Genomic DNA, 25,325 nt, shown 5'->3' with positions numbered 1-25,325 from the left:
GAGACTCTTGGAGCAAGGCCTGGTCTCAAGGAGGGCAGCAAAGAAGCCACTTCTCTCCAGGAAAAACATCAGGGACAGACTGATATTCTGCAAAAGGTACAGAGTGGACTGCTGAGGACTGGGGTAAAGTCATTTTTTCTGATGAATCCCCTTTCCGATTGTTTGGGACATCTGGAAAACAGCTCGTTCGGAGAAGACGAGGTGAGCGCTACTACCAGTCTTGTCTCATGCCAACTGTAAAGCATCCTGAAACCATTCATGTGTGGGGTTGCTTCTCAGCCAAGGGAGTCGGCTCTCTCACAGTCTTGCCTAAAAACACAGCCATGAATAAAGAATGTCCAGAATGTCCTCCGAGAGCAACTTCTCCCAACCGTCCAAGAGCAGTTTGGTGATGAACATGCCTTTTCCAGCATGATGGAGCATCTTGTCATAAAGCACAGGTGATAACTAACTGGCTGAGGGAACAAAACATAGAGATTTTGGGTCCAATAGACAACCCTAATTATCTTCCTACATTAAACACGCAGTGGGGAGGGAAAATGTAAACCATTTCTATTTGAGATCACTATTTAAATGAAAAGTAGGGTAGAGTAGAAAATAAAATAAAAACCACTTATATTTTCTACTTCTTTTTGAACTGCTTTACCTTTAAATCACAAAGTTCCTCTGACCAGAACTGCTTCACATGTTGGAGTTATTTCCCTCAGGTAGACTGTTAGTGATGGACTATCTTACAACTCAACTTCTTGTGTAAATACTTAGCAGCTTCTAAGCAAATGACCACCCAACGTCAACATACCAACAGGTTTAAGGTTCGTTAAACAGACATAAATCGATATGGCATTTTTGAGAATTGATGAGAGCTATGTTAACCTTTCATAACCTCTGAACAACAAATTATAAACTGTTCCTTTAACCTGAACTAAATTCAGTGGCAGTTGTGCAGACTGCACCCGACCAATCAGTGTGCATGTTCTGACTGCAGGCACGTCCTGTTGTGTTTGGACTGCAGTGTTACCAAACACCATCCTCAATTGCTTTCTGTCCTTTCTGCGAGCAGAGCTGCAATCTGCTCTTTCTTTTTTTTTTTTTTTTTTTTTTGCAGCTGAAGACAAAAGACATGCTGAATCCGAGCGCTTTAAAAAGTTGCTGAGCCTGACCCTGTCCGAATGATAGACTTCTCTGTGGGCTAATGGAATGACTGGAAAGTTTCCAATCTGGAGACTCGTAGCAGTCTTAACAAAATGTAATTAAGTGAACTGAGAAATGTTGCACTTACAGTATAAGCTATTATTTTTCAAAACGAGTGCCGTGCTGTCGAACCGGCGGATGAAGCCGTCTGAGGGGCTGTGTGAGTTAGCATCCACTTTACCTGGTTGTTCTTCCCCTTGGAGACACATTCCCTCTTCTTGTCCTGCGGAGCCGGCCAGTCGATCTGGGGGAAGACGCAGGCAAATGTGACTAACCATTAGCACCTGCAGGTGGGACATCTATATGCGTAGCAATACACAATGCCTGAAAAAAAAGGCCCTTCCCTAGTCTCTTATGAGACACACTTTGAAACACATTATAGTAGAAAGAGACATCTTACTGCTCTGCCAATTCTCCACACGATTGCCCACCAGTTGCTGTAACTATAGCAACTAACCCAGACTCGTGTTAAGACTGTGTTCCAACAAATATGCTTCAGATATATTTCACTTGGTGAAAGTTTTAAAGTGTTTGACACATTTTTTGATGAACTAACTATATTCATAGATAGTCAGGGAAAAAAAGAGAAAATAGCTCGCCCCAAAATATTATGAAAAAATGTTCAGAAACATGTATGTCTGATCTTATTTTTATTTATCTCTGAAAAAGAAAGTGAGTTAATTGCATTTAACAACAAAAAGAGGCACGTTTTACTCGTCAAAAAACATTTTAAAAAGATGTTTTATAATGAAAAAGTTGGGACACCATACACTATTAATGCTATTAGAGTTTTGCAGTTTTATTTTGGGATGCAGCTGCCACTAAATGCATCTTGTATTAATAAGTACAATGCACTTTACAGTGATTTTATAGTTTTATTTTCTCTCTTTCTGCAGGTGTAGAAGCAGACTTCTTTCCTCATATCCTCTTCATCCTTCTCTCTCCTCCACTTGTAAAAGTAAATCTCTTGGGCTTTTCCTTCGCACAAATAAATAATCAAATAAATCATGACTTGCTTCCTGTAGCCATCTACTGCTCTCTGATACGTCTCATTTTTAGCTGTTGAATGTTTAAAGTTTTTTTTTTCCATGCATGGCTTGTTTCAGGTCACTCCACAGGATATTAATCAGATCAAGACCTGAGTTTTGACTCAAACACGGTTGATTTCATGAATCAACAGGTCAGGTCCAGTTGATGCAAAGCATCCCCAAACCCCAAGACTTCCAGACGCTGGTCAAACTGGTCTGTTTCTATGCTTCTATGTTTCTAACCTGGTGTTCGACTCTTGCGGACTTCGCTTGGTCCGCCAGACCAGACGTCCTCCAGTTGTAGGGAACTTTCTGTACAGGAAAGTGGCAGATCTTTTGAGACCTTTTTAATCCCTCCAACGTATTTCTGAACACCTCAGACACTTCTTTGGATCTCACCGGTGTGTTCGCGTCCACTTCGACACTCAGGACCCCACCAGACTAAATGTTTGGGGTTCAAACAGCAAAAATCTCCTTGGATATGTTGAGTAGCCACATTGTTTTTAAGTTTTACTGATTTGGTATGATTGTGTGTCAGATTCCACCAGGAAATGGCTGTTTTCTGTAACATTACTTTTACAGTAAGCACTGTTAAAAGTAATATTAAAAAAGTCCTATTCCAGATTTATCCTTATCTTTGTTGGGGTTTTTTTTTACTGTCTTTTTTTTTAACATGGCTGTTTTTGCAGATAGCCTCGCCTTGCTAATCCACAATGCACTACGGTCAGTTATAATAATCCACAGACTGAGCTGCAGGTGGAGGAGGGTTAAAACACAGAGAAATGTCACTGAAGCAACTCAGACTCATTCCATGGTTGTGTTGTTTCTGTCTCTGGCTCCATTAAACCCACTGCCGGGAGTGAGTTGGACCCCGCGAGAGCTTTACTGGAGGGATATATCTGATGATTAAACACCACAGCTCCCTGAAAGGATCAAAGACAGCCTGGAGAGAATATCGCGGCGCAAAGCGCCACCGGAACATGCGGAGACCTTAAAAATGCTTTCTCCTCAACAACACCTGGCTGAACTCTGCTCCGTGGACAAAGGTCAGAGGAATCCACCGTGTTTCCTTAGACGTTTCACACACCATTAGTTCTAATTATAATGGCTATTAGGGCGAGAGAGCGAACGCCTCCACCGGATGCAAACCAACTCCAATCAAACGGTGGAGTTTTTACAAAAAGCAAATGTGCTGGTAGATAAACCGCGCCTTAGACTATATAGGATGGTCATTACGTGCTACGGCAACTGTGGCTTTTAATGGTCTCGAAGTAAAAATAAAACATAAAGTGGGTTGTTTGGCATGATGACTGGCGGTGTAATCCACAATGTAAATTATCATTTTTATTACTCCATCTTAAATACATGTAGGTAAGGTGAGGCCTGGCGAACGAATCCATGCCCATTAAATATTTCACGTTTTGTGATGTTGCAGCTGCAAACCTCCAACACAGAGATTACTGAGGTTTTTATGCGACAGTCTTTTTGAGCTTTCAGATGTTCACATTCAGCTCCACAGATTTTCAACTGGATTTAGGTTTGAACTTTGACTGCAATGCAGAAAATATACTTTTGGTCAAACAATTTCATCGTAGCCCAGGCAATATGTACAGAGATGTTCTGCTAGAAGTTGAACTTTGACCCGAGTATTTCCCAGCCTTTAACTCTTATTGTTCCTGGACTGTCCTGCATGTTTAATCCATTTAACTCTGCCCACATTTTACTCCATGATGCTGCCACCTCTATGTGGATCTTCTTGCGTGTCGCCTAAACAAAGGAGTTCTTATGGATTTCTTTGAATTATCACTTTTTAATCACCAACCTTTAATATAAGCCGACGAAGTGGACTAATAATAGTTGTCCTGACAACAGATTCTTTTACCAGGAAGTGAACTGCACTACCTGAAGATGTAATAAATGTTGCAATTTTGTTCCCCAGTCGAACCGAGTCTACCGGACCGCCAGATGTGTAAAAGCCTACGTTGCACACAGGGGGAACCTGTTGTCTCATTCAGACAAACCAACAGTCTGAATGTTTGCGTCATCTGAGTAAATTAAGCAGACAAAAACTTTTTTTTAAATATGTCAGACTTCAAAGGACGATGTGTAATTTTTCTGCCTAATTCACAATTACGCGTTCATTTGTTCAGACAAAAGAAAGTACAAAAGAGAAAAAACAAAATGTGTGGGAGTAAACTTGGAAAAAAAAATGTGGTCAGAGTTTAAAGGCCAATTTTGCAAGAAACAGACTTCACCTCGTCCTCCCACACTCCTTAAATCTAATTTAATTTCCAGAGATTTTCTCTGAAAGCCGACGAAGTTCCAATTATTGGGAGCGAAATCTAAATGAATAATTAGCCGCGAAATATCACGTCCAAGCCCTGAGCTTTGAACTAATTTGATTAGGACTTTAATGAAGGACCAGCTCCAAGCATTTATTTTTACCTCTAATTTTGTTTCCATGGGTTTTTTTCTCGCTTTTTTGTTAATTACTTCATTAAAAATGAAATCTCACCCTATTATCCACGCACGTTTGCAGCTAAAGCTAAATATAACGACATGCAGTAGCAAACATCACACAGAAGGAGCTCTTGCTGACGACACTCCAAAATAAACACCTCACACTGACGTGCGGCGGTAATAAGGGGCAGCAGCGTTAATGTACTTCCATCAACTCTCTGTGTTTAGCTACACCTCAGCGTATCTGTCATTAAAAGTAAGAATGAAACGAAGCACAAACATTTATTTTGGTAATGACCTCAGAGCTATTACACGGCCACTTGGTCTCAGCATCTCTGCAAATCTCCGCCTACGTCAGCACAAATAGCGCAGGCGGTGTTTGGGCCATTAGCATTTGAATAAAAATAGAAATCTGATTTGCAAGCGGCTCAGCCTGCAAGTTGAACTTCCTGGAATAATAATCATAATAGTAATAAAGAAAAAAAAAAAGAAAAAGCCTGTGAATTAAATCTAATTCAATTAGACGGAAATTTCATTAGCTGTTCAGATTAAAAGCAGAGTGGAGATTCTAGTGCGTGGGCGCTCTGTTGGAAGCCGCTGCGTTTAGCCGCAAATTTATTATGAAAATGAAAGCGGTGGAGAATTAAAACGGGGTCGCCGCAAACACGATAAGCGAATGAGAGTCGAAGGTGTACACGCAATGCGAACACGAGCGCAAAAACAACAAAAAAACACAAAAAACAAAAAAAGAAAACGCTTGTTTACAAAAATCCTGAGGAAAAACCTCCCCAGAGAATATCCAGGGAGGGAAGATGGCGATGAAAGTAATGAAGACGGAGAACAAGCAAGACAGCAGAGACATAAAAGAGAAGCAATTAGTGAAAATAAAGGAGGAGCACAAGTGAGAGAACGACAGAGGGGGAACGTGGCGACAGAATGGGTGGACCATTTGCTCGGTCATTTTTCCGTCTTTGCTCCTTCTCTCTCTCTCTGAGGGCTGACAACAGGTGGCCTTATCATTACCGTAAGACTCACAAACTCCGACTCCAACGAGCCGGCGGCTTTGTTGTGTGTCGTGGCATGAGCGCGGGAGGTTTTTGTGTTGTGTGTGCATCTAATAACTGCTCATTACAGCAGCAAATCAGATAGAAATCCCCCAAACTGCTGCCGGGCTCGTTCGCTACACCCGCTCTGCATCGCCGCCGCGGCATTGATTGCAACACGGCCCAATTATTGAGGGAGCAAAAGCAAAAACCCGACCGAGTCCCGGAGGGGGGTTCCGCGCGCTGGAGTGTGAGCAGAGGGTCAAGTCGAAGGGGGTTTGATGAAGTGAAACAGGTTTTTTTTCCCCCCCCCTCCCCTGAGTGCCAAGCAGAGAAACAAAAACACAATAAAACAAGGAGGAAGTGAAGTGACTGAGCGCACCCTAAACTGAGAGTCATGAGCCGCGTCTGGGGACGGGTTCCTGCAGGTGGATGTGAGGCCATGCTTACCACCTTGTTGTCACATTGCAGAGGTTTTTTTTGTGCTGACAGAAGAAAATATACGGGAGGCGATGGATTTACTCAGTAACCTTGAGAGTGTTACGCCTCACAGAGAGCAGGAAAACGTGTGAGATGAGTCAGGGGAAATGTTGGAAGGTTTTTGATTAATTATGAAGCTCATTTTTTAACAGGTGTTTTCAATTTTTTAGCTAGAAGAACTGAAATGCTAAGTAAGAGGTAAAAGTACCTGTAGGTTACCTTGTAGATTGGACTACGCTGAGTCACAAAGCTTTGTAGTTTTACTTTTATTATTAGATAAAAGCAAAAGATAGCCACTCATTATTTGGCAGGTTTCTTCTTATTACTCCTCCATTTCTGACAGTTACTAGATCATCTGTGTCATAACAGATAATCTGTGAAAGGTTTGATCTCCTCCACCTCCTCCTGTTATTATTGCTGTCTGAAGAAATGCAAACAGCCAATCAGAGCCTGGAGGCGGGACTTCGCGCTGTCATTCATCCTCATGTAATCGTTGCTAAATGTTCCAATGGAGGAGGAACAACTTACCGTTGCAGGAAGACCGTTTCTTACTAGGCTTAGCATTCACAACAGGCTATGATAGCTGTAGTAGCATGAGTTTGTGATTGGTAGCAGTAAGACCCGCCTCTTTGCTCTGATTGGTTGTTCCTTGTTAGGAGTGTGATTGTTTTTGACAGATTGTCTCATACCACGACACTGTGAAAGCGTCAAGTCAGTTTCCCTGTTGCTTTTTCTTCTCCTGTAAAGACGTAGCAGCTGAAAGCTAAGAATGTGGAGGCGCTGGCCTTTAGCTAACAGCAGAGGAATTCATGTTATTACATATTTCACCCTGTCTGCAGCTACTTTCTGAGTTATTTGTTCAATTTTCAAGAATTACAGTGTTAACAAAATAAATTAGACCGACAGATGATTCAACGACTGGTAGCAATCAGTCGACATTGTGGGTGTTCTTCAGTGTCCTCCAATGCAACGGAGAAAAAGCGAAAGAAAAAAAAAAGCCTTTAAAGAAGGTTGCTCCACGCGTTAACAGGGAGCAAACAAAAGTGTGAAACAGAAGAGGATGTTTCCTGCCTCTGCACTTTCCTTATCAAAGAACCTTTTAAATGTTGTGCTATAATTCTATTAAAATTGATGTCCTAATTAAATCTACAATGAACGTTTATCTCTGCAGCAAGTGAATCATGCTTTTGTTGCTGAACTGTCCGTCACGAGTCCCAGTGACAAGAAATGTGGCCTTATCATTTAATTTGTTGCCTTGCTACAAAGACATTTCTATAATTGTTGTGTTTGCGGACCGCCAGGCTGTAATTATTTTTAACGGAAATACTTTCCTGTATGCGTTTCGATTCTGTTCACATCAGCCTTTTGAGGTGCCTTGTTTGCACCTACGTGTGTGTGTGTTACCTGTGGTCGGAGTTGTCTGCTGATGTCGTTGGGGTCCAGGGCGAACAGCGTTTCTCGGGCGCCGACGTACAGAACCCTCTCGTGGTCAGACAGAGTCAGCATGCTGTAGTTGAACACTCCCTGAACGCTGAACCTCGCCATGCTGTCCTGCCCATCTGGATGAAGACACAAACACACGTCATCAGTTCTCACCTCGGATGATGAATTCTCTCTAAATCCAGCTAACCCAACGGGAGTTGACAGGAGAGGAACATTTGCAGGCCCCTCCTCTGTCAAATTCTGTGTATGTTTCAGCCTTTTACGAAATAGCTCAGGAAAACTAATGATGTACACGCCACAATTTTTTAAAATCCTCTTCCAAATGGTTCCTGGACGTGCCGGGTCCTGCATGTCGGCTTGCTGACCTGCTGAAAAACTCCAGCCAGATCAGCTGTGAAACCTGTTTCTAACATCTGAGACTATAAACACTAAGAAGAACCCATATTTTTACTGAACAGACATTGAACAGTTTGAATTGCAGCAATAATGGATCCAGTTTGTTGGAAACTAGAATGACTTCACATTCAGTGAAGTCATTCATTCACTGAATGACTTGATCAGATTCATGAACCTGAAATACGAAATGTTAGGATAATTCAATAGAATAGAGTCAATGTAAAAGGACTGAGCTCAAGGCTTTAGTTCCCCACTTAGTACAGCTAAGCTAGCAGTTTTCTAAGTTGTAGTCTTAACCTAGTGTAGTCAAAGTTGGTTAGCATAAATAACGCAACCAAACAGTTTTCACAGCATAAGAGGATGTCTCTACTAATCTTCTGCGTTTAACTTTCCTGCTTTCGGTTGTTCTTTTGCCCCCTACTGAAGGAGGAGCTAATATGCCAGCTAACCGCAGCGTAAATCCTCTGGCTGTGGTTAGCTGGCAGGCTAATTAAACTAGCCTGTAACCACAACAATGGCAACCTCAAAATGAGGAAACAGTTGGCAGATATTTCCTTCGGGAGTTGGCGAGCTTTGGAAAATTAAACAAAACTCGACACAAGGTGAGTAGTAGATTTATGTTTTGTGGTCAAAGCCGAGTTCCACAACTGAAATTACATAGTGACACCAAGGAGGTTAAGATACAATAACAAGGTCCAGTTTCCCTTTGGGGATCAGTGGCAAACCATCCACAACACTGAGTAGCAGCTCTAAAGAAAGGTTTACAGAGCCAATATGCAGGAGAGTAAATACAACCAAACTCTGACTGAGCCAGCTGTTGACTGGCTCTTTTGTCACCTTCCCATCTGTCAGGCAACAAGAGAAAGAAATCCATGGAGTCTTTTTATTCTTTTCACCCCCAGGAATTTCCTTAAAGAGCCGTACAAAAGTATTTAATGCCCAGAAATGTTCACGTCTGTGATGAACCAAAACAAATGCATAACACACCTTTCTGATTTAGTTGTTTGAAGCAAATCTAAAAAGAAAAGCATTCTTTTCCTTTAATTCATTTTTCTATCATATAAAATCCCATCAAAATGTGCTGAAGTTATGGATTATAGCATGTTAATCCAATATTAATGTCGCTATTGGTCCTGATATTGAAAAAAAATAAATCCAGCAGATCTATTCAGTTTAACTCTATGCTTGGTGCTGTGAGCAGCGCCATGCTTTATTGTTTATTTTTGCATTATTTTTATAGTTCTAATTGCACTTTCTGAAGCATTTGGAGGAAGGTTTGTTAGTCAACCTGTTGTTTTTGTCAGTTTCAGTTTCTTTATTATTTATTTTACATTGGCTGTTCTATTCCTAATTGCACTGACTGAACAAATAAAAAAATGTTTTTATATGTTTGACCAAACTAGTGAAGCCATTGCTGTATTTAAGCTGCACAGGTGCAGAGTTATTCAGTGCATTTATATCTGTGTTTAAAAAAGAAACATTTTAAGTCAATTCTGCTGTTTTTCTGTATTGAATCGGTATCGGCTGATACTAAACCTCGGATATCTGTATTGGTATCGCAAGTGAAAAAGGTGGATGGGTGTTGTAATGCGGCGAAATGCAAAAAAAGGGGGGAAAAAAAGTTATAAACATTTGCAAGGCCTTTATATCTGTAAATAACGGCCTCAGTCTGTAAACTGAAAGTCCTGTTGGAGCCTTGTGGATCATCGCGATAACGTTTCAACGCAGCACAACAGAAGCTCTTCGGACGTGCGGGAAACGATTCCTGCAGGATGAAGCGCTGCATGGGAAGTTTCCAGAGCTCTGTGTTTACTCTGGGAGTACGGGTCTGTCTGCAGGGCAAGTCTGATAAGTTCCAGATCTTCATTTCAGAAGCGCGATAAGGTGATCATGTGTTTAGAAAGGCCGTGCAAATAAACAAGACGCAGATATGCTCGCCCGGAGCAGCTCTGGCTTTAATGAAGGGTGCAGCGGTCTGTGGCGTCCCAGCTGTCGGCGACAGGTCTGAAAGCACAGCTCTTCACAACCCGCGGCTCTTAAATTCAATACATATTGATGCATATAGAAGATATCGCCATTAAAGGAGTGCACAATCTGTGCAGAATCACCTATTTTTTGTTTGTTTTCTTTTTACTTTAGAACAAACTAACTTTCAACGGCTTCAATAACGCTTTAGTGCGTTGTAAAGGCGGCCTCGTTATCGAGCCGCATGCCAAAAGGTGCACATTCATACACTTGTTCAATAAAGCTTCCATTAAGACAGGTAATTTCCATATTAAGAAAATCGACTGCACTTGTTCTAGAAAACAACATAAATTGTGCTTTGCCTAAATTAAATGCAGCTTTCAGAGCAGATTGTTAAAACTCAGCACTGCAGCATTTAAAAAGTCCCCACCACCCCCCACCTTGCCCGTATACACACACACACACACACACACACACACACACACCCTTATGGAAAAAGAGCAGCCTATTCCAAGCTCAACAGAGCATCTAAACACAACAACACTTGGATTTGTTGGACCTGGAGGCATTATTGCACGAGGAAAATGAGATCCGAGCGACAACGTGAAGGGAATGCAGAGGACTGCGGTGTTTATAAATGCTCACTAATAACGGGTATAAATCTGCACCGGTGATTAGGTTGTTCATTGTCTTTGCATGCACATCCCTATGCAGGTTGCAGTTATAAAAGAGGGGGCAGAACAGGGGGTTTGCTCTTTTCAGGCTGTTCCTTTAGAAAATAAATTCGACTCTGGCCGCCTTGTTAAAACCCTGTTATTGCTTTGAGGAAAAAATAGAATTAATTTATATGATTTTTCTAGTTTGAGATGATCAGAGAATGTTCTTTACATAATCCCTTCTGCATGACAGAAAAAAAAGCTGAGGTTCTTATGTCAAAATATGAAAAAAAAATACTCCCACTGCTTCACTCATCCATACAACACACACACACACACACACACACACACACACACACACACACACACACACACACGTTTTGTTTTTCTTTTTGTTTTGGGTCTGTGTTTTGTTTTCTTTTTTTTTTTGTGCACATTTGCGCCTAATCCAGATAATTTGCCTAACCATAACCATTACTAGTCTATTCCTAATCTTCCCTTAACCAAAACCTAATTCACACCTTACCTCTAAACTTGACCTCTGACCCCAAACAAGGGTCCGCGGCATTAGGACAGAGTTTTGTTCCTCATAAGGTCCTCAAAAGATTAGTAAACATGCAAGAAATTGTCTCAAATAAGATCACTAGGCAAGTACACACGCACACACACGCGCACACAACAAGCCATTCTGATGCCCTCATCAGCATACAGACAAACTAGGGCCGAATAGCAAAAGAGACAACAAAACAGAGACAATAGGAAAGGAAAAAAGGGAAGTTTAGTTTCCATTCTCTGCACCGTTGTTGCTTGTAGTGCAATGTCACCTTGTTTTTTCCTCCTCACTTCAAATCCCACGTTATCTGGGTGCAAAAAAATACATGCAAAAAAACAAAACAAACAAACAAAAAAAACATCAACGATAATGGCGAAGGCATGCATGCACATAATCGTATCCCATAAACTGAATGGGGATTTTTTTTCTTTTCTTTTTTTTGCATATTTCGGTGCTTTCGCTTTGCGACCGAAAATAGCAGCTGAAATCCATGCAGCAGGGAGCGGCAGGAACTGGTGTGATTTATTGTGTGACTAAGTGCTCGTGTGACGCGGTGGCCTAGTTGGGACGAAAACGCACGGAGAGAAGGCTGTTTTGGATGAACAAACAGGCTGCATATTTGTCTAAGCGTGCGAGAATATCTGTGTGGGAACGAAAAAAGAGAGAGCAAGACTGAACAAAACTGGAAGCAAGATGTAAACATGATGTAACAATTCCACACTCGCTGCCACCAAATTTCAAGGATTATTTTTTTTTTTTACTTCACACGATAAATATTTTGTTCATGGAATCAAGTTTTGTTTGTTCCTTTGGAACTATTTTTTTTTTAAGTATAATAGTTAAAAGTTGTTTAAATTAAAAGCAAGAAAAACTTTTTCAGGTCTGTGAATGTGACAGCAAATATATTTACACACTGTCACCACAAGAGACACCACAATTTACAAAAAAACAAAACAAACAAACAAATAGGATCTCGAAGCTATTGGTTAAACAAACAGCTACTAAAAGCATTTCAATATTCTCCAAACTGCAAAGGTTTCAGTTTTTAATGCCTATTTTTCATGAAAGTAGCAAAATTTACTCTATCAGGACAAACTAAATTACTTTTTGATGCCATTTTATAACCTTAATTTTATTTTTTCTTTCCTTATATTTGCCTAACCCTCTAAGAAGAAAGTTTTAATGCACTATAAATAGTCTACAAGTGCCCAAAATAATGAACAGACAAGTTTATGAGAAAATAGGTCAGCCTGCTCAGATGTTGAAGCCACTTCAAGCTTCCAGCATGCTGAGGTGACTGACCCTTCAGCAGTGTGGATGGAGAGACTGCATACTGCATCTTGAAACCAGGGAATACTATTGTGGGATCATTGCCACAATATTTGAGTTGTACTTGAGTAAACTGAGGAGCAGTTTACAATTTAGGTAATTAAATTGTAAATTGGTAAAAATAAATTGCCATTATTTTACAAGGGTGACGATATGCAACTGAAGCACATGCAAAAACATTGAACAAAGCAAGTTGGTGAGATAAAGGTAATTGCATACTAGATCGAAGTGCAGATTTACTTTGTTTTCCCCAAAAGTTCAGTTGCTTTTGCGTGCCAAAGTAATCTCTACCTGCATCTCAAACAAACATTTTATGCACACTGGCAATAAAAAAAATGTGGAAACACCCAATACAGCCTGAATAAGTAGGTGTGTCCAGACTTTTGACTGCTACTGTTTATATTGAGCGAAATGTGCCGTGACATTATTTGCAAGAGAAAAAAAAAACATCTATCTGGAGCACCGAGACTAAACAAACCTCCTAAGCTGGATAAGTTTGGGTTTAATTAAAACGTAAGAGGTACCCGAGGAGCAGGAAGGAGCGAGGCAGAGGAGAGGACGGCCTCGAGAAGCCGAAGGAAGGAAGGAAAGAAGAGGGGGGAGGAGGATAAGTACCGAAGTCATCTTATTATCTGAAGAGCGGCGTCGTATAAACATCGGAGGGCATGTGCGGATGAGGAAGCGAGATGAGAGTGAGTGAAGAGAGTAGCAACATCCTCAGGGGAGAACCGAGCACATCTGCCGTGTTTCACTCAGCCACGCAAAAAAAAAAAGCTCCAGAGATGTACGGCTGAGGCTCACACACACACACACACACACACACACACACACACACACACACCGAACAGTTAACATCTGCACACATAGGCCAACACCAAACATGCAGAGTTCTTGCGTAAGCACGCTTGCACGAAGCCCTCGATTGCTTTCCGGGGAAGCTGCGTGGTGGCTTCCACGTCTCGCCACCAGGTCCGAGGAAAGGTTCTGTTCAGATGAGCTCTGTCATTATTAAGCAGACACACTTACCATCTGCCACCACGTCATATCGGCCAGAGGCTACGTGACGTGTGTGTGCTCTACGCACTGTAATCTGCGTGAGTGTGGCTTCATCCGGTTAACGGCTACGAGACCTGCCACAGCCGTGTGGCACGTCGATGTTCGTGAGCAGGGGAACACGTCGATGAGCGTAATTTACAGAAACCGGCCTTCGTACTGATTAGGGGTCAAGCAGCAGCATTTGTGTGGACGACTTCGAAGCACCCGTCCTTGATCTACATTTATTGGGCCGCATTTGAAGACATGAGTGTTTACTTCTTCAAGTTAACATATTTATTTCATTTCCCTGTGGGATCAAGAAAGTATTTCTGAATTTAATTGAATCTGAAGTCAACTGAATTGAACCAAGTTGAATCGAATTGATCTAAGCTGCCAGTATTTGTACAGTGAGTGACCGTCTACCAGCCGTTTGGATAAATTACCAGACCTCTGATGCTGGGAAGCAACTCTGTGTGGAGAAAAATGAAGAGAAAAACAAAAGAGAGATGATACGAAATCAAGGGGGGGAGAGGAGAGGTGAGATGATTCGAAAAGTCTAGTAGATGATGAAGGGAACAAAGAGGGTAAACGCAGACAGTCGAAATGAAAAATAGAATGCAAAACAGAGAAAAGTCAGAAAGGCTTGACCGAGGTCAAAACCACGGGCGACGGGGATGATCTGAGATAAGTGCAGCACAATAGCTTTATGTTTTTCTGGCAAACATTTTCTGTAAGTGTGTGCGTGTGTGTGCGTGGAACTATGTTGAAAAAAATAAAATAAAATAAAATGCTGGCAAAAAAAAAGACAAAGATATGCACATGTACAATCAGAAAGATAGCCTTTGATGATAAATGATTGACAATGACCTCAGGGGTCATTCAACAACGTACTGAACATAGCACTAGATTAAAGCAAGAAAACATACTAGTGTTTCAGTGATTTATTCTACACAAAGATGATTAGAAGATTATGGAGGCTTTATACTAACTTTACACAAAACACAATACATTTACACCCCACAAGCTTTTTACTCTGTGCGCAGTCCAGCAGGGTGCACTAATTCTGTGTGCGCTTTTACACGTTTTTTTTTTTTTAATGTGTGGTTTCAGGAAATGACGGTCTGACAGGACAACCCTCTCCACTTCCCCGCTGTCTGACCACGACATTTTTGACGCTCCTCCTGAGTGTACCATGGGAGGGTTAAACCTGTAATAACCTACTGCGTATAAACTGGAATCAGAACTGCTTCAAAAAATTATTTCCACAATAAATAGACTCGCTAACTGGAAATACATGCTTAAAAAAACAGAATTACAATATACTTCACACTTACAAGAAGTGTTCTATGTTAATTTTCTGGAAATTTGAAATATCTATAAATAATGATAATGTGGAAAAGCCGCTAATCAAAGAGCAAGTTTTGTTCTACATAAAATCAGAAGTATTTTCCAGAAGTGTTTATAAGGTAGGATATACAATGATGAAAGATTTTGAAAAAGTACTGTATTTCACAAGCTCAGTCAGCTGATGACAACAACTATGTCTGAAAAAATGAAGAAATAAAGGAGACGTATAAAATAGGCTCCACGGTCGGCGCACAGCAGGGTCTGATCGTGGGAATTTTTAAATGAGTAAGTTCATCACACAGCAGGAGAAGACCATGCAACATGACAAAAGTTTAGATTCAGCCTCTGAGATAATGAGTCTGCCCAGTTTAGAAGTCAATGTAGAGTTTTTTACTCTTCTGCGTAGATGTAATTGAGCTGCTTTTATCTGTTTAACTTGCCTCAAACTTTTTCTAAAGAGCAACAGAAAACTAATGATCAAACATTAGGACACCACGCTAAAAGATCAGGCAACTTCTACAATATAAAGTTAAAAAAAGCAATGTTAGTAAACTCAGTCTATGAATGCAAATCCTTGATAATTTCACTGTCTTCAACAATTGTATTTTGTTGCCTTTTTATGAGTAAAATCTGAGTAAATGAATGTGTGAACATTTTTTGTTTTTGCACCAAAAGTTAAATGTTGCAAATTATCTAGCTACAGCTTGTCAGCCTTAAAAATAAATCTTGCTAATTTCATGTCTGTTCAGTTTCTATAACTCCACTAACATCAGGCTCTTTGTTTCCGCTAAAACTAGTTGAAGTAGTTAATTTTTTTTTTTATCTTCGCTAACTTAGCTAATGCAGCTAAGCTGATTTAGCTGACAAATTCCAAAACAATTTACACAGTATAATTAAGTAATTAGGTTTTAGTAAAACTCAGTAATCTTAAACTTGGTGTTTTTACCTTCAAGTTTTGCTTTCTCCTAAAGTTATCTTGCTAGAGATTCCCAAAACTCTTAATAGCTAGATGAGAGATTGCTAGCTAACAAATGCTAACAGGCCATCCTTTCATCAGCTAAAAAATTGCTTTTTTTTAATCATTTTACTTTGACCACAAAAACACCCAATTTCTAAGAAAACATTTCTCAAAACATGTTATTTTAGGGATATTTTGCCGTTTCCTTCCTTTAGCTAACCATTAGCAATTTCATTTTAAATGATTATGATTACAGCAGCCTGCACTCTGTTTATAGCCACATAAGTCAAAACATTTTCTTTTTCCTAGATATATCTGCATGGCAGGAGAGCATTATACCTGGAAGGAGTCCGCATTTAGGTTTCACATCTACACACCGCCCTGCTTTGTGATGCACAAGTGTCAGCGCATCCTTGAAAGCACGGCAATGAAGATATTTCACACAGACCAAACACTGTAAACTGCCTCTGCAGCATCATCCAGCAATAAGCCAGCATCATTAAGGAAATGGCAAGTGCAGCAGGCAAGACGCAAACCTTGACAATGAGACAAGATATAAGCGAATCTGCCCGTGTGTTGTCATTAAAGGCAAGCAGATCAACAGTCTGCTCTGAAAGTAATGAAATGCAGAAGCAAGGACGGTAATGTTTGCTTTCAAAGCGCAACGCAGATCTTTTTTCTTTTTAATAAATGAAAATAAGTCAAACACTGAAGGGAATCAAGTAAGGATAAAATGTGACTGTGGAAAGGCTTGAAAGTCAAATGCAGGGAATTTGATGGAGCTCCAAAATAGACATAAAAGACAGGAGCAGTTTTATGTCAGATAACTTTATTTACACTATTTGGTTTAAAATCAAGTCACTGCACTCGATTTAAGTATTCACTCTCTCAAGCTCAGGCTAAAATTTTCTGTCCCTCCATATAAAGAGGAAGTGTCAACAAAAACTTAACTGTTCTACATTTTTCTTGTGCATCCAATAAAAACTAAACTGACTGTTGAGAAATTTCTTCACTCAAGAAAAACAAGCTGACGGTCATGGTGTGCAAACTACCCCAAGCATTCATTACCTTTATTCCAGTAGAGCTGTTTAAAAGCTGGTGGTTAGTCTTTGGCTTAAGTGGATGAGCTCAAATATTGATGTCACTTTGGTCTGTTGTGGTAAAGAAAGAGCTTAGCCTCGACTCCATGGATGGATGAACGAACAGACAGATGGATTAACACTGCTGTCAGCAGGTTACAAGGTGGTTTCCTTTTCACATTTTGTGTTTTTAGCACAGGTAAACCTTTATGATGGTTGTGAATAGGTCATTACTTTCAGAAATCAAACATCAGCAGGTGTCAAAGTCCTGTTTTGATGTGTTTCGTGAAAGGTGCTGTTGGAGAACTTCACTGTAGACAAGGTTTCTGCAGATTTCAAATTTAATACTTTTAAAGACCTTTTTTTAAGAACATCATGAATGGAGCTTAAAACCTACATCTCCCCAGGAACTAAGGCTGGGCAATAAATAAATAATATATTGTGATAGATGCGTGATCAAAATCAATATAAAATACATCTGATAGAATATTCAATATTCAATATGTAGAATAGTCAATGAACTCTGATCCAAAAAGCATTCTGGGAAATGTAGGCAGAGGAAAGGCTTCTGCTCAAGCTCTCACAGTGACCCAACCAAGGTGAGTGGCATCAACTAACTCAGCCACTCTTTGGTTGCCTAGCAACAACCTGAGGAGTAACTTGCAGTGGTTTCAGGTTTCGCCACAGTGCCTCATAACGTCTTAAAGATAAGAAACAGGAAAGGTCACGCCAAAAGGTTTGGCAGAATTTAAGATATTTAAAACAAAAAACGTAACAATGGTTTTCAATTTTGACAAATATTATTATTGATATCGACTGATATGAAATGATTATATCATGATAGGTTTTTCAGGCCTAAAAGAAATTGGTGATATATTTGCACTTATCCACAACAGATGGAAAATAAAAAAAAGAAAAGAGCTGGCTAGCTAGCAAGTGTATGCTAGCAGTGAGTTGCAGAATGAAGATGTTTGCTTGTGGCTGAACCTTTTGCCTGACAGAAAAGTCCAGTGAGAAAATGAAATAGGTAGAGTGTCCAATTAAATACTTGTGCCAAGACAAAATTTAAGACCTGTGATTAACTTGGCCACCTTATTTTAAAAAATAATTTAAGACTCTTTAAGCATCAGTGGACAACCTGTATAGAATATCTCCGGCTTTGACTGAGTGCTTCTTCACTCCTAAGCCAAATCTATTCAAGCCAATCTTCACCAGAAAAAAACCCCAAACATACAAAATTCAAACTGCTGGACAGTGTCAGGGACACAGACGCCCGCCGCCTGTTGCTTCACGGCCGGCTCTCGGTCCGGACCTCGCCCTCCCTTCTCTCTGCCTGCTATAAATACAACCCAGCCTCCTCTTATAGCTTCTAACCGCCGAGCCACTCGCACACCGAAACTATGATTAAAGGCCTGTTTTAGGGCGCGCTTTGAAGCGTAGATGAACACTGAACGAACCGAGGCAGACAGACAGAAGGCAGGAGAGAGGACGTTGTGCAGCAGTGCGGGCGAAGCGTTGTATTTCACCCGTAGCTCATCTAGACTGTCTCTGAGGAGGGGGGTAAAAAAATAAAATAAAAAATAAAATCAGAAAGCACAAAGACAAACACACTCCCACGTTGATGTACAAGTTTTAGTCTCTTGGAGAAGTTCAATGAAAAGGAAGATGTACGACAGAATGGGAGCACAGAGACGGAAACAAGAAAGAGAAAGGTATACATACCTCGGGCTTTTTGCATAAGTACCTATTGTCAGGATTCTGTTTTTCTCTGCTTGGTTTAAACAAACTCTTGTGTGCATCTTAAAGAGGCTTGACACCTCCCGGTAATTTTTGCCGCTGCGTTGGTATTGCTGCACTTAAGGAACAGTCATGCTCATGAAGAAACTGAATTTAACAAGTTTGAGGAACAGAGGATGTGGTAAAAGATGAATAAACTAGCAAGGGAACAAGTGACCCCACGGAGGAGATGGTTTCTGGGATTTATGGGGCCGGCGGGGGGTTCTAGAAGAAGATGAAAGGATGAGGGGTGTGGCGTGCGGGGTGAACTAAAAGTTGGGCTGGATGGGGATGGAATTGGGGGTTGGGAATAAAACCCACAACAAGAAGAACAAGCCAGAAGCTGGTTGATGCAACGAGTGAGGTTTTTTCCCAGCACACCATTGGTGGTGAAGCATTCTTGAAAGAACCAGCTGGACTGAGTAGCAGGGTGATGAAACATCGCAAGGCGATGTTAAAAGGGCGGCATGATGTATTTTCCAGCCACATGCAATCATTTCTTAGTTCAATCAAGTCACTATGTTGCCTCCAGTTGTTATAAAAATGCTGTATATATCAAACATGACTTAAAATAAATTTGATTTCGCAACTTAACACCTTGAAATTGGGCCTCTGTTTCTTTAAGAAAGTCCTGCTCTTTCCCAACACTCTACCTCCAGGATGTCATCACAACATGGCTCCTCTATTAACCCTTTAACTATGTTTTTATCAGCATGTCACTGAGAAGGAGCTCATAAAATGAGTTTTGAAATCACTGTTCCCTGATTTCAAAACTTTCCCTGAAGTGGTGCTTGTAATCCCAGTTGAGAACTGTTCAATCAGGTGTTTCTCCTAATTTCTGCCGGCTAGTCTGAAGGAGCTGAGTGGCAGAGTCATGGGGTAGGAGCGCTCTGTGAGGCAGAATCTTGAAAGCTTGGAGCTTCATCCTCTGAGGTGGGGCTAGGTCCATCCAGGCCTTTTGCACAGCTGAACAGTTGCCACGGGAGATTAAAGGATTTCTCAAACATGCATGAAAGAATCCAAAACAACACAACAGGTGTGTTTCTGATGAGGGAATAACATGTGAACACGATGTAAAGCTCAAGGCAGTCAGTTTTACACGATATTGCCCCTTTAAAAGAAGCCTACAATTCTTCCGGATTCTTCTCTTCCCAATCACGTTCGGGTTAAAGATGCAGTCGGACAACAAAAAACATTTTCCCCTTCTCCTCCGCCCTCTCCTACGCACCACTCGGCGAAAATGATTTCTTCCCCGTCCACTTCCATCTTCTCGCAACAGGCCGGCCACGAGATAGAAAACGCCAATCCCCTCGCTTCAACGATCCCCCAAACGGATTCAGAAATACACGGCCTGCGAATTACAAGTCTCGTCTGGTATAAGTCGAGAACTGATGTTCAAAACTGTGTCAAATCCTCTTACTGAATGTAACACACCGGAACAGGACGGTCATGGTGCCGAATAACACGGAGACGTCTCGAAGGGGGGGGGAGAGAAAAAAAGAAAAAGGTCACAGGGGCATGATGAATAACGCTCACATCGCCAGGAAATCGGATGAGCTTCTTAAATCAGTTCTTGACAACCATCCATGACTGTGTTTGTGGCACAGCTGTGGATCGTTTTTCAGCATCTCCCTGTTAAAAAAAAAAAAAAAAAAAAAAAAAAAAACCCTGACTTTTAAGAACCCTTAGTACCAGAGCACTGGTGTTTAGTTTAGTCATCTATCTGCAGAAAGAATGCAGAGGATTTCTTTAAGCACTTTACTCCGTAATGTGTTGCATTTAATCTTGGATTATAAAATATAAGCTGTGAATTTGGGTTTGTTACATTTATGAGGCCCATTGATTGGATGCGAGACTAGAACCTTTAACTGATGTGAACTAAAGTGCACAAAAAATAAGAAATAAACACAAGCTGGTACATTAGCCTTATATATTACTGAAGATAATATATTTCAAGAAAATATGTATATTACTAACCACTTTGGCTTGCTTCATGGCAGAGTTATATACCTGAGACTTCAAGGTCCATTTTATTTAACTAAGATTCTTAAAAGGAACATAAAAACAGCTCTAGTAGAATATAAAGCATGATGTGACAAAAAACAAAAACAAAACACAATTAGCTTAGTATTCTACTTCTGCCTAGAAAGTTTCAGGAGCAAAAAAAAACTACTTTTGGTTTTTACCATATCAAAATAAGATAACAGATAAGAGACAAGATAGCCAGAAATTGCGTACGCTGTAAACAATCCTGTAGAGAGAAGGGCCACCACAACAAAATTTCTTAAACATTTCACTTGCTCCGACTGTAGTTGCTCAATATTTTAGAAGCTGAACTGCTTTGTTCACTACAATCGAACTACAATTTCATATCAATATCATCGTTCACACCAACACCTTCTGTTCACTGATTGGCCCAGTTTGCAATTCAGCCAGAGAAATTGAACTTAATGAAATGAAATCTCCAAAGCGGGACTGAATGGAGACGAGAATCTAACAGAATTGAACTGCAAGGCAATGGTTAGACTTGGTCTGAACTTTAACTGAGCCATATTTCTATATGTGAAATCATGATACAGATTCATGTTTAGGATTGTCCAGCTATAAGTTGAGCATCAGTCAGTCTCAAATTTAGCATTTTCAGGACTCCTGTTCCCATGGTTTCACAGTAATTCTACTGCCTCTGCCTCTCAAACAGCGTTTTGCATGCAAACAGGTCTTCTTAGTCCTTTCTTCCGACAATAGCCACTAGTTTGTCCCTCTTTAGTCTGATAACAGAAGCAAATTTAGTCATTAATCATGGAGATGCATCACTTAAATCCTCCGAAACGTCACGGCCTTCCGAGAACTCCACACCAATCCACATTAGCATCCCAGTTCCACGGTGACAGTGTAAAACATAAGCGGGGATGAGATGAAAGCAGCTGAGAACAACAATCCTCCACATGTTTTACTGAACAGTCAGTGTTACAGTTGTGATGGCATAATTGGAAAGCTGTCAACTTGACAAAAGAGTTTCCTTCACCTGAACGCATCATCTCCACTGCTGCTGCGAGTCGCACCAAGTGCACACACACACGCACGCACGCGCGCACGCACGCACGCACACACACACACACACACACACACACACACACACACACACACACACACACACAAAAGAAGTTGTTTTTAAGTCACAGCTTTTTCAAAGCAGCATCTCTGCCTGTCATACAAATGAATTCCAACAAACACTCACTTTATATACAAGGTAGTGTTAAACTAGATGGTGGAGAGTGGGAGCAGCACTAAGTACCAAAAGATAATCAGATGGAGAGGAAAAACATTTAAAAGCCAAATTTTGTGTTGTTTATTTGGAGCAGAGTTCATTTATTGGATTCCTTTTGACAGCTGAGCTTTAGCCAAACCAACCTGGCTGCTGCAGTTCAGGCTCACAGAGACAGACTTCTATACGCTAGATGAAACCAGACATTTTAATATTGTGAGTAAAACGTCTTGAAAAGCCAAACGGCTCAGCGGTGGAGCTGATGCACCACATACAGAGGCTGCAGTTGTAGCCGGTTCGATTCCTGGCCCCGAGGCGTTCGCTGGATGTCTTCCCCTCATTCCTGTTCACACAGTGTTAAGTAAAGGCCAATAGAACCACAAAAAGCATTTTTCACTGCCTGAATTTAATTCAGACGAGACATTTTTGTTGTTGGTCCATTAGGATTAGTATGGAAGAAGATTAAAACCACTAAAAGAAATAAAAAGAATTCAGATTTTTTTTTTCTCGGAATTTGGAATATATGTATTTTTTCAGAATTCTGACTTTAATCTCAGAAATCTGAAATGCAAAATCATGTTTGGAGTTGTTTGTTCAGCTAATAGGTGAACCTCCATCAGTCAGTCTCATATTTTTTCAGGACTGAGAACGCAAAATCTCACTTTAATCACAGAAATTGAAATTTTCATCTCATAATTCAGTCTTTTTTTTTTATTCAGATTTTTCTCAAAACTCTAATTGTTTAACTTGTTATGCGTCATCAGGAATTTTGAAAAGGAAAAGTCAGAATTCTAATTCTTCATTTTCTTCAGATGCAGAAGTGACAAAACTGACGTAGCCGGATCAAGTCTTTCAGCAGCTCTGCCCATAATTCATTTTTTTATAGGACTCAGATCCGGACTCGCTTTGTTGTTCTGAAGCCACATTGTGTCCAAGCTCCAACTTCCTGGCTGATGTTTTGAAATGTTCAATATGTTGCAGCATTTCCAGATAATGTTCTTTCCTCATTATGTCATCTATGTTGCAAAGTTCACCACTTAGTACCACAGCAAAGCAGCCACAAAACCCGATGCGTCCAACCCTGATCCGCACAGCTGGAGGTTATCTTCACAGCATAAAGTCTTTCCCAACCAACTCTGGCTCACTTTTTTTTTACCAGCTTCAGCCAGGATCCTCAAGAGGTCGTTTGAACATGAAAGTGGCAGCTGCGTTCATTTATACACAATACACAGAGATGAACCTGGCTAGAAGAGGCTCCACAGTTCTTTATCTTCCCAGATGTCACTCGGTTTTCTCACAACTGTCCTGCAAGTAACGATTATTTTAGCAATCGATTATTCACACAATTAATCAAATAAAAACATTGCCACATCGCGCAGATTTTTTCTTTAACTACTTAAATCTTCTTTTATACATTAGAAATACATCAAAAGTTGCAAATAAACAAATAATTTCCACTTCAAAAAAGAATGTTTTATTTTTTGCCTAGAATGCAATAACATCACATTCTTTTAGTGTATGCTTGATCATTTATCAATTCATTGATTAATTTTTACATTATAAATTCATTAGACAGCAAAAGGTGCTTAGTAGGAGATTTTATTTTCTGCAGAATTTGAACCAGGTGAAGCAGAAACACATGAGGAGTTCTGGGTAGAATATGTTTACAGATAAAAGTGGATTTTTTTATTATCTTAATTGTAAAATGTTTTGATTTTTTGTACATTTCTGTCTCCATTGCAGCTCTAGTTTTTCTTTGGAGTCGATTTATTTTTATTTAAACGATTAATCAACTTCGAAATTAGCAGACGTTTAGTTTGACAATGGATTCACACCAATTAACTATTTACAACTGACCTATCAGGTCAGTTGTAAATGATGATGTCATTACAAAGTAATGACATCATCATATGGGCTTTCTAAATTTCTTTTAAAAAAACACACACACACACACACACACACACATATATATCTGAGCCTCTATTGCTCTGGTGTCTATCACACCAGACAAGACCCAAGGTGTAGGTTGTGCAAGGAGGCCCCTGAGACAGTCCAGCAAATAACAGCAGGGTGCATATGTGTTTGTGTGTGTGTGCGTATGTATGTATGTGTGTGTGTATATATATATATATATATATATATAAAACGTGCCAGATTACTTTTAGGAACTATAAACTCTTTTGGTAATCCAGACGGACATAAAACATTACAGGTTTAGTCTTGATTCGACATCAGACACTGTGATTTGTCTTTTTATACATTGTATTTTCTGCTCTCGCAGTAATTCCTAGTCTGAAATAACCCTCGCGCACAAACGGCATCCCAGAGCGCTGCGTTTTTTTATTATTGCGCTGCTTGTTTTGCGTGAGTCACGGGGCCGCAGCGCTGACGACGGCCTTCCGGCGCATTAATTAGACCGTGAGACAGCCGACGCTAAAAGGTGGTTTGGATAAGAGCGGCCTCGCAGTGGCATTTTCACTTCAAGCTTCACTTGCCCAGACATCCACGTTCTCAAAGTTGGAGTGACAACAAAGAGCACTGCGGGTCAAGACTCGTGGTCCCAGCTGTTAATCTTCACTGACCAATCAGCATGGGGCAGGGAGGGAGGGACGGTGGGGGGTGAGGGACAATCATAGCAGATAAAAGCAGTGATGAATCTCCTCCTTCCATCCCCCGTCTGCCTCTCGCACATCTATTCTCCCAGTCACGCACAGCCTCTCTGCGCCTCCTCCTCCGCCTCGATCTTAACCACTCATTACAGTAATTGGAGGGTTTTGGTAGATAGGGCAAGAGAGACGGAGAACAGGAGGGAAAAAAATAAAAAATAACGGTTGAAAGAGAGGGAAAAAGGTTTCTGGAGGTCAGAGGACCAGCCCTTATTGCGCTCTCTTTCTAAATTGCATTTCTTTTCTATCTCCAACACCGATTCTATCATTCCTTTTTCTAACTCAAGAGGCAAACGTTAGCATTGGTTCTTCTTTAAAAAAAAAAGACCCAGTAATCATTTGCTGGATCAAATACCTCCATGTTTTACAAACTGAGGGTCAAACTTCTCACAGTTCTCCTACTTGTTTTGCTGCTCTTCCTCTTTCTTTTCTTCCTCTCATTGTTGACCACACAGCTGTTGAGTTTTGTCATACTTTAGTTTTGGCTCGCTAGCCGCTGTCATTGTGCTGACTCTCAGAGGAGGGTGTGTGTGTGTGTGTGTGTGTGTGTGCATGTGTGTGTACGTGTGTGTGTGTGTGTAATCCCAGTTTAAATTGTGTTTTACTGTTTTATACTCAAATCTGGGTTTCTTCCTATGCCATTAAAACCTAAGGC

General features: G+C 40.6%; 1 protein-coding gene and 1 long non-coding RNA gene across 2 annotated transcripts in view; one reads left to right on the top strand and one right to left on the bottom strand.

Annotated features, from left to right (window-relative positions):
• The window catches only part of sema4c (sema domain, immunoglobulin domain (Ig), transmembrane domain (TM) and short cytoplasmic domain, (semaphorin) 4C), a 154,376-nt gene that overhangs the window by 39,927 nt on the left and 89,124 nt on the right, over nt 1–25,325 (bottom strand). The window contains exons 4-5 of the mRNA XM_007564708.2: nt 7,607–7,761; nt 1,373–1,435 (exon numbers count right to left, since the gene is read on the bottom strand). Coding sequence (XP_007564770.1) covers nt 1,373–1,435; nt 7,607–7,761 — 218 coding nt within the window. The remainder of the gene's footprint in view (nt 1–1,372; nt 1,436–7,606; nt 7,762–25,325) is intronic.
• Nucleotides 5,863–17,874, top strand: LOC107837685 (uncharacterized). Its single transcript, XR_001663724.1, has 3 exons — nt 5,863–6,704; nt 15,832–15,837; nt 17,860–17,874. It is a non-coding gene; the product is annotated as an uncharacterized LOC107837685 (long non-coding RNA).

Source organism: Poecilia formosa, unplaced genomic scaffold (assembly GCF_000485575.1).
Source record: "Poecilia formosa unplaced genomic scaffold, Poecilia_formosa-5.1.2 Scaffold167, whole genome shotgun sequence".
Classification (NCBI taxonomy): Eukaryota; Metazoa; Chordata; class Actinopteri; order Cyprinodontiformes; family Poeciliidae; genus Poecilia; species Poecilia formosa.
Note: the sequence above shows the minus strand (reverse complement) of the source record. Positions and strands in the feature narration are given on the sequence as shown.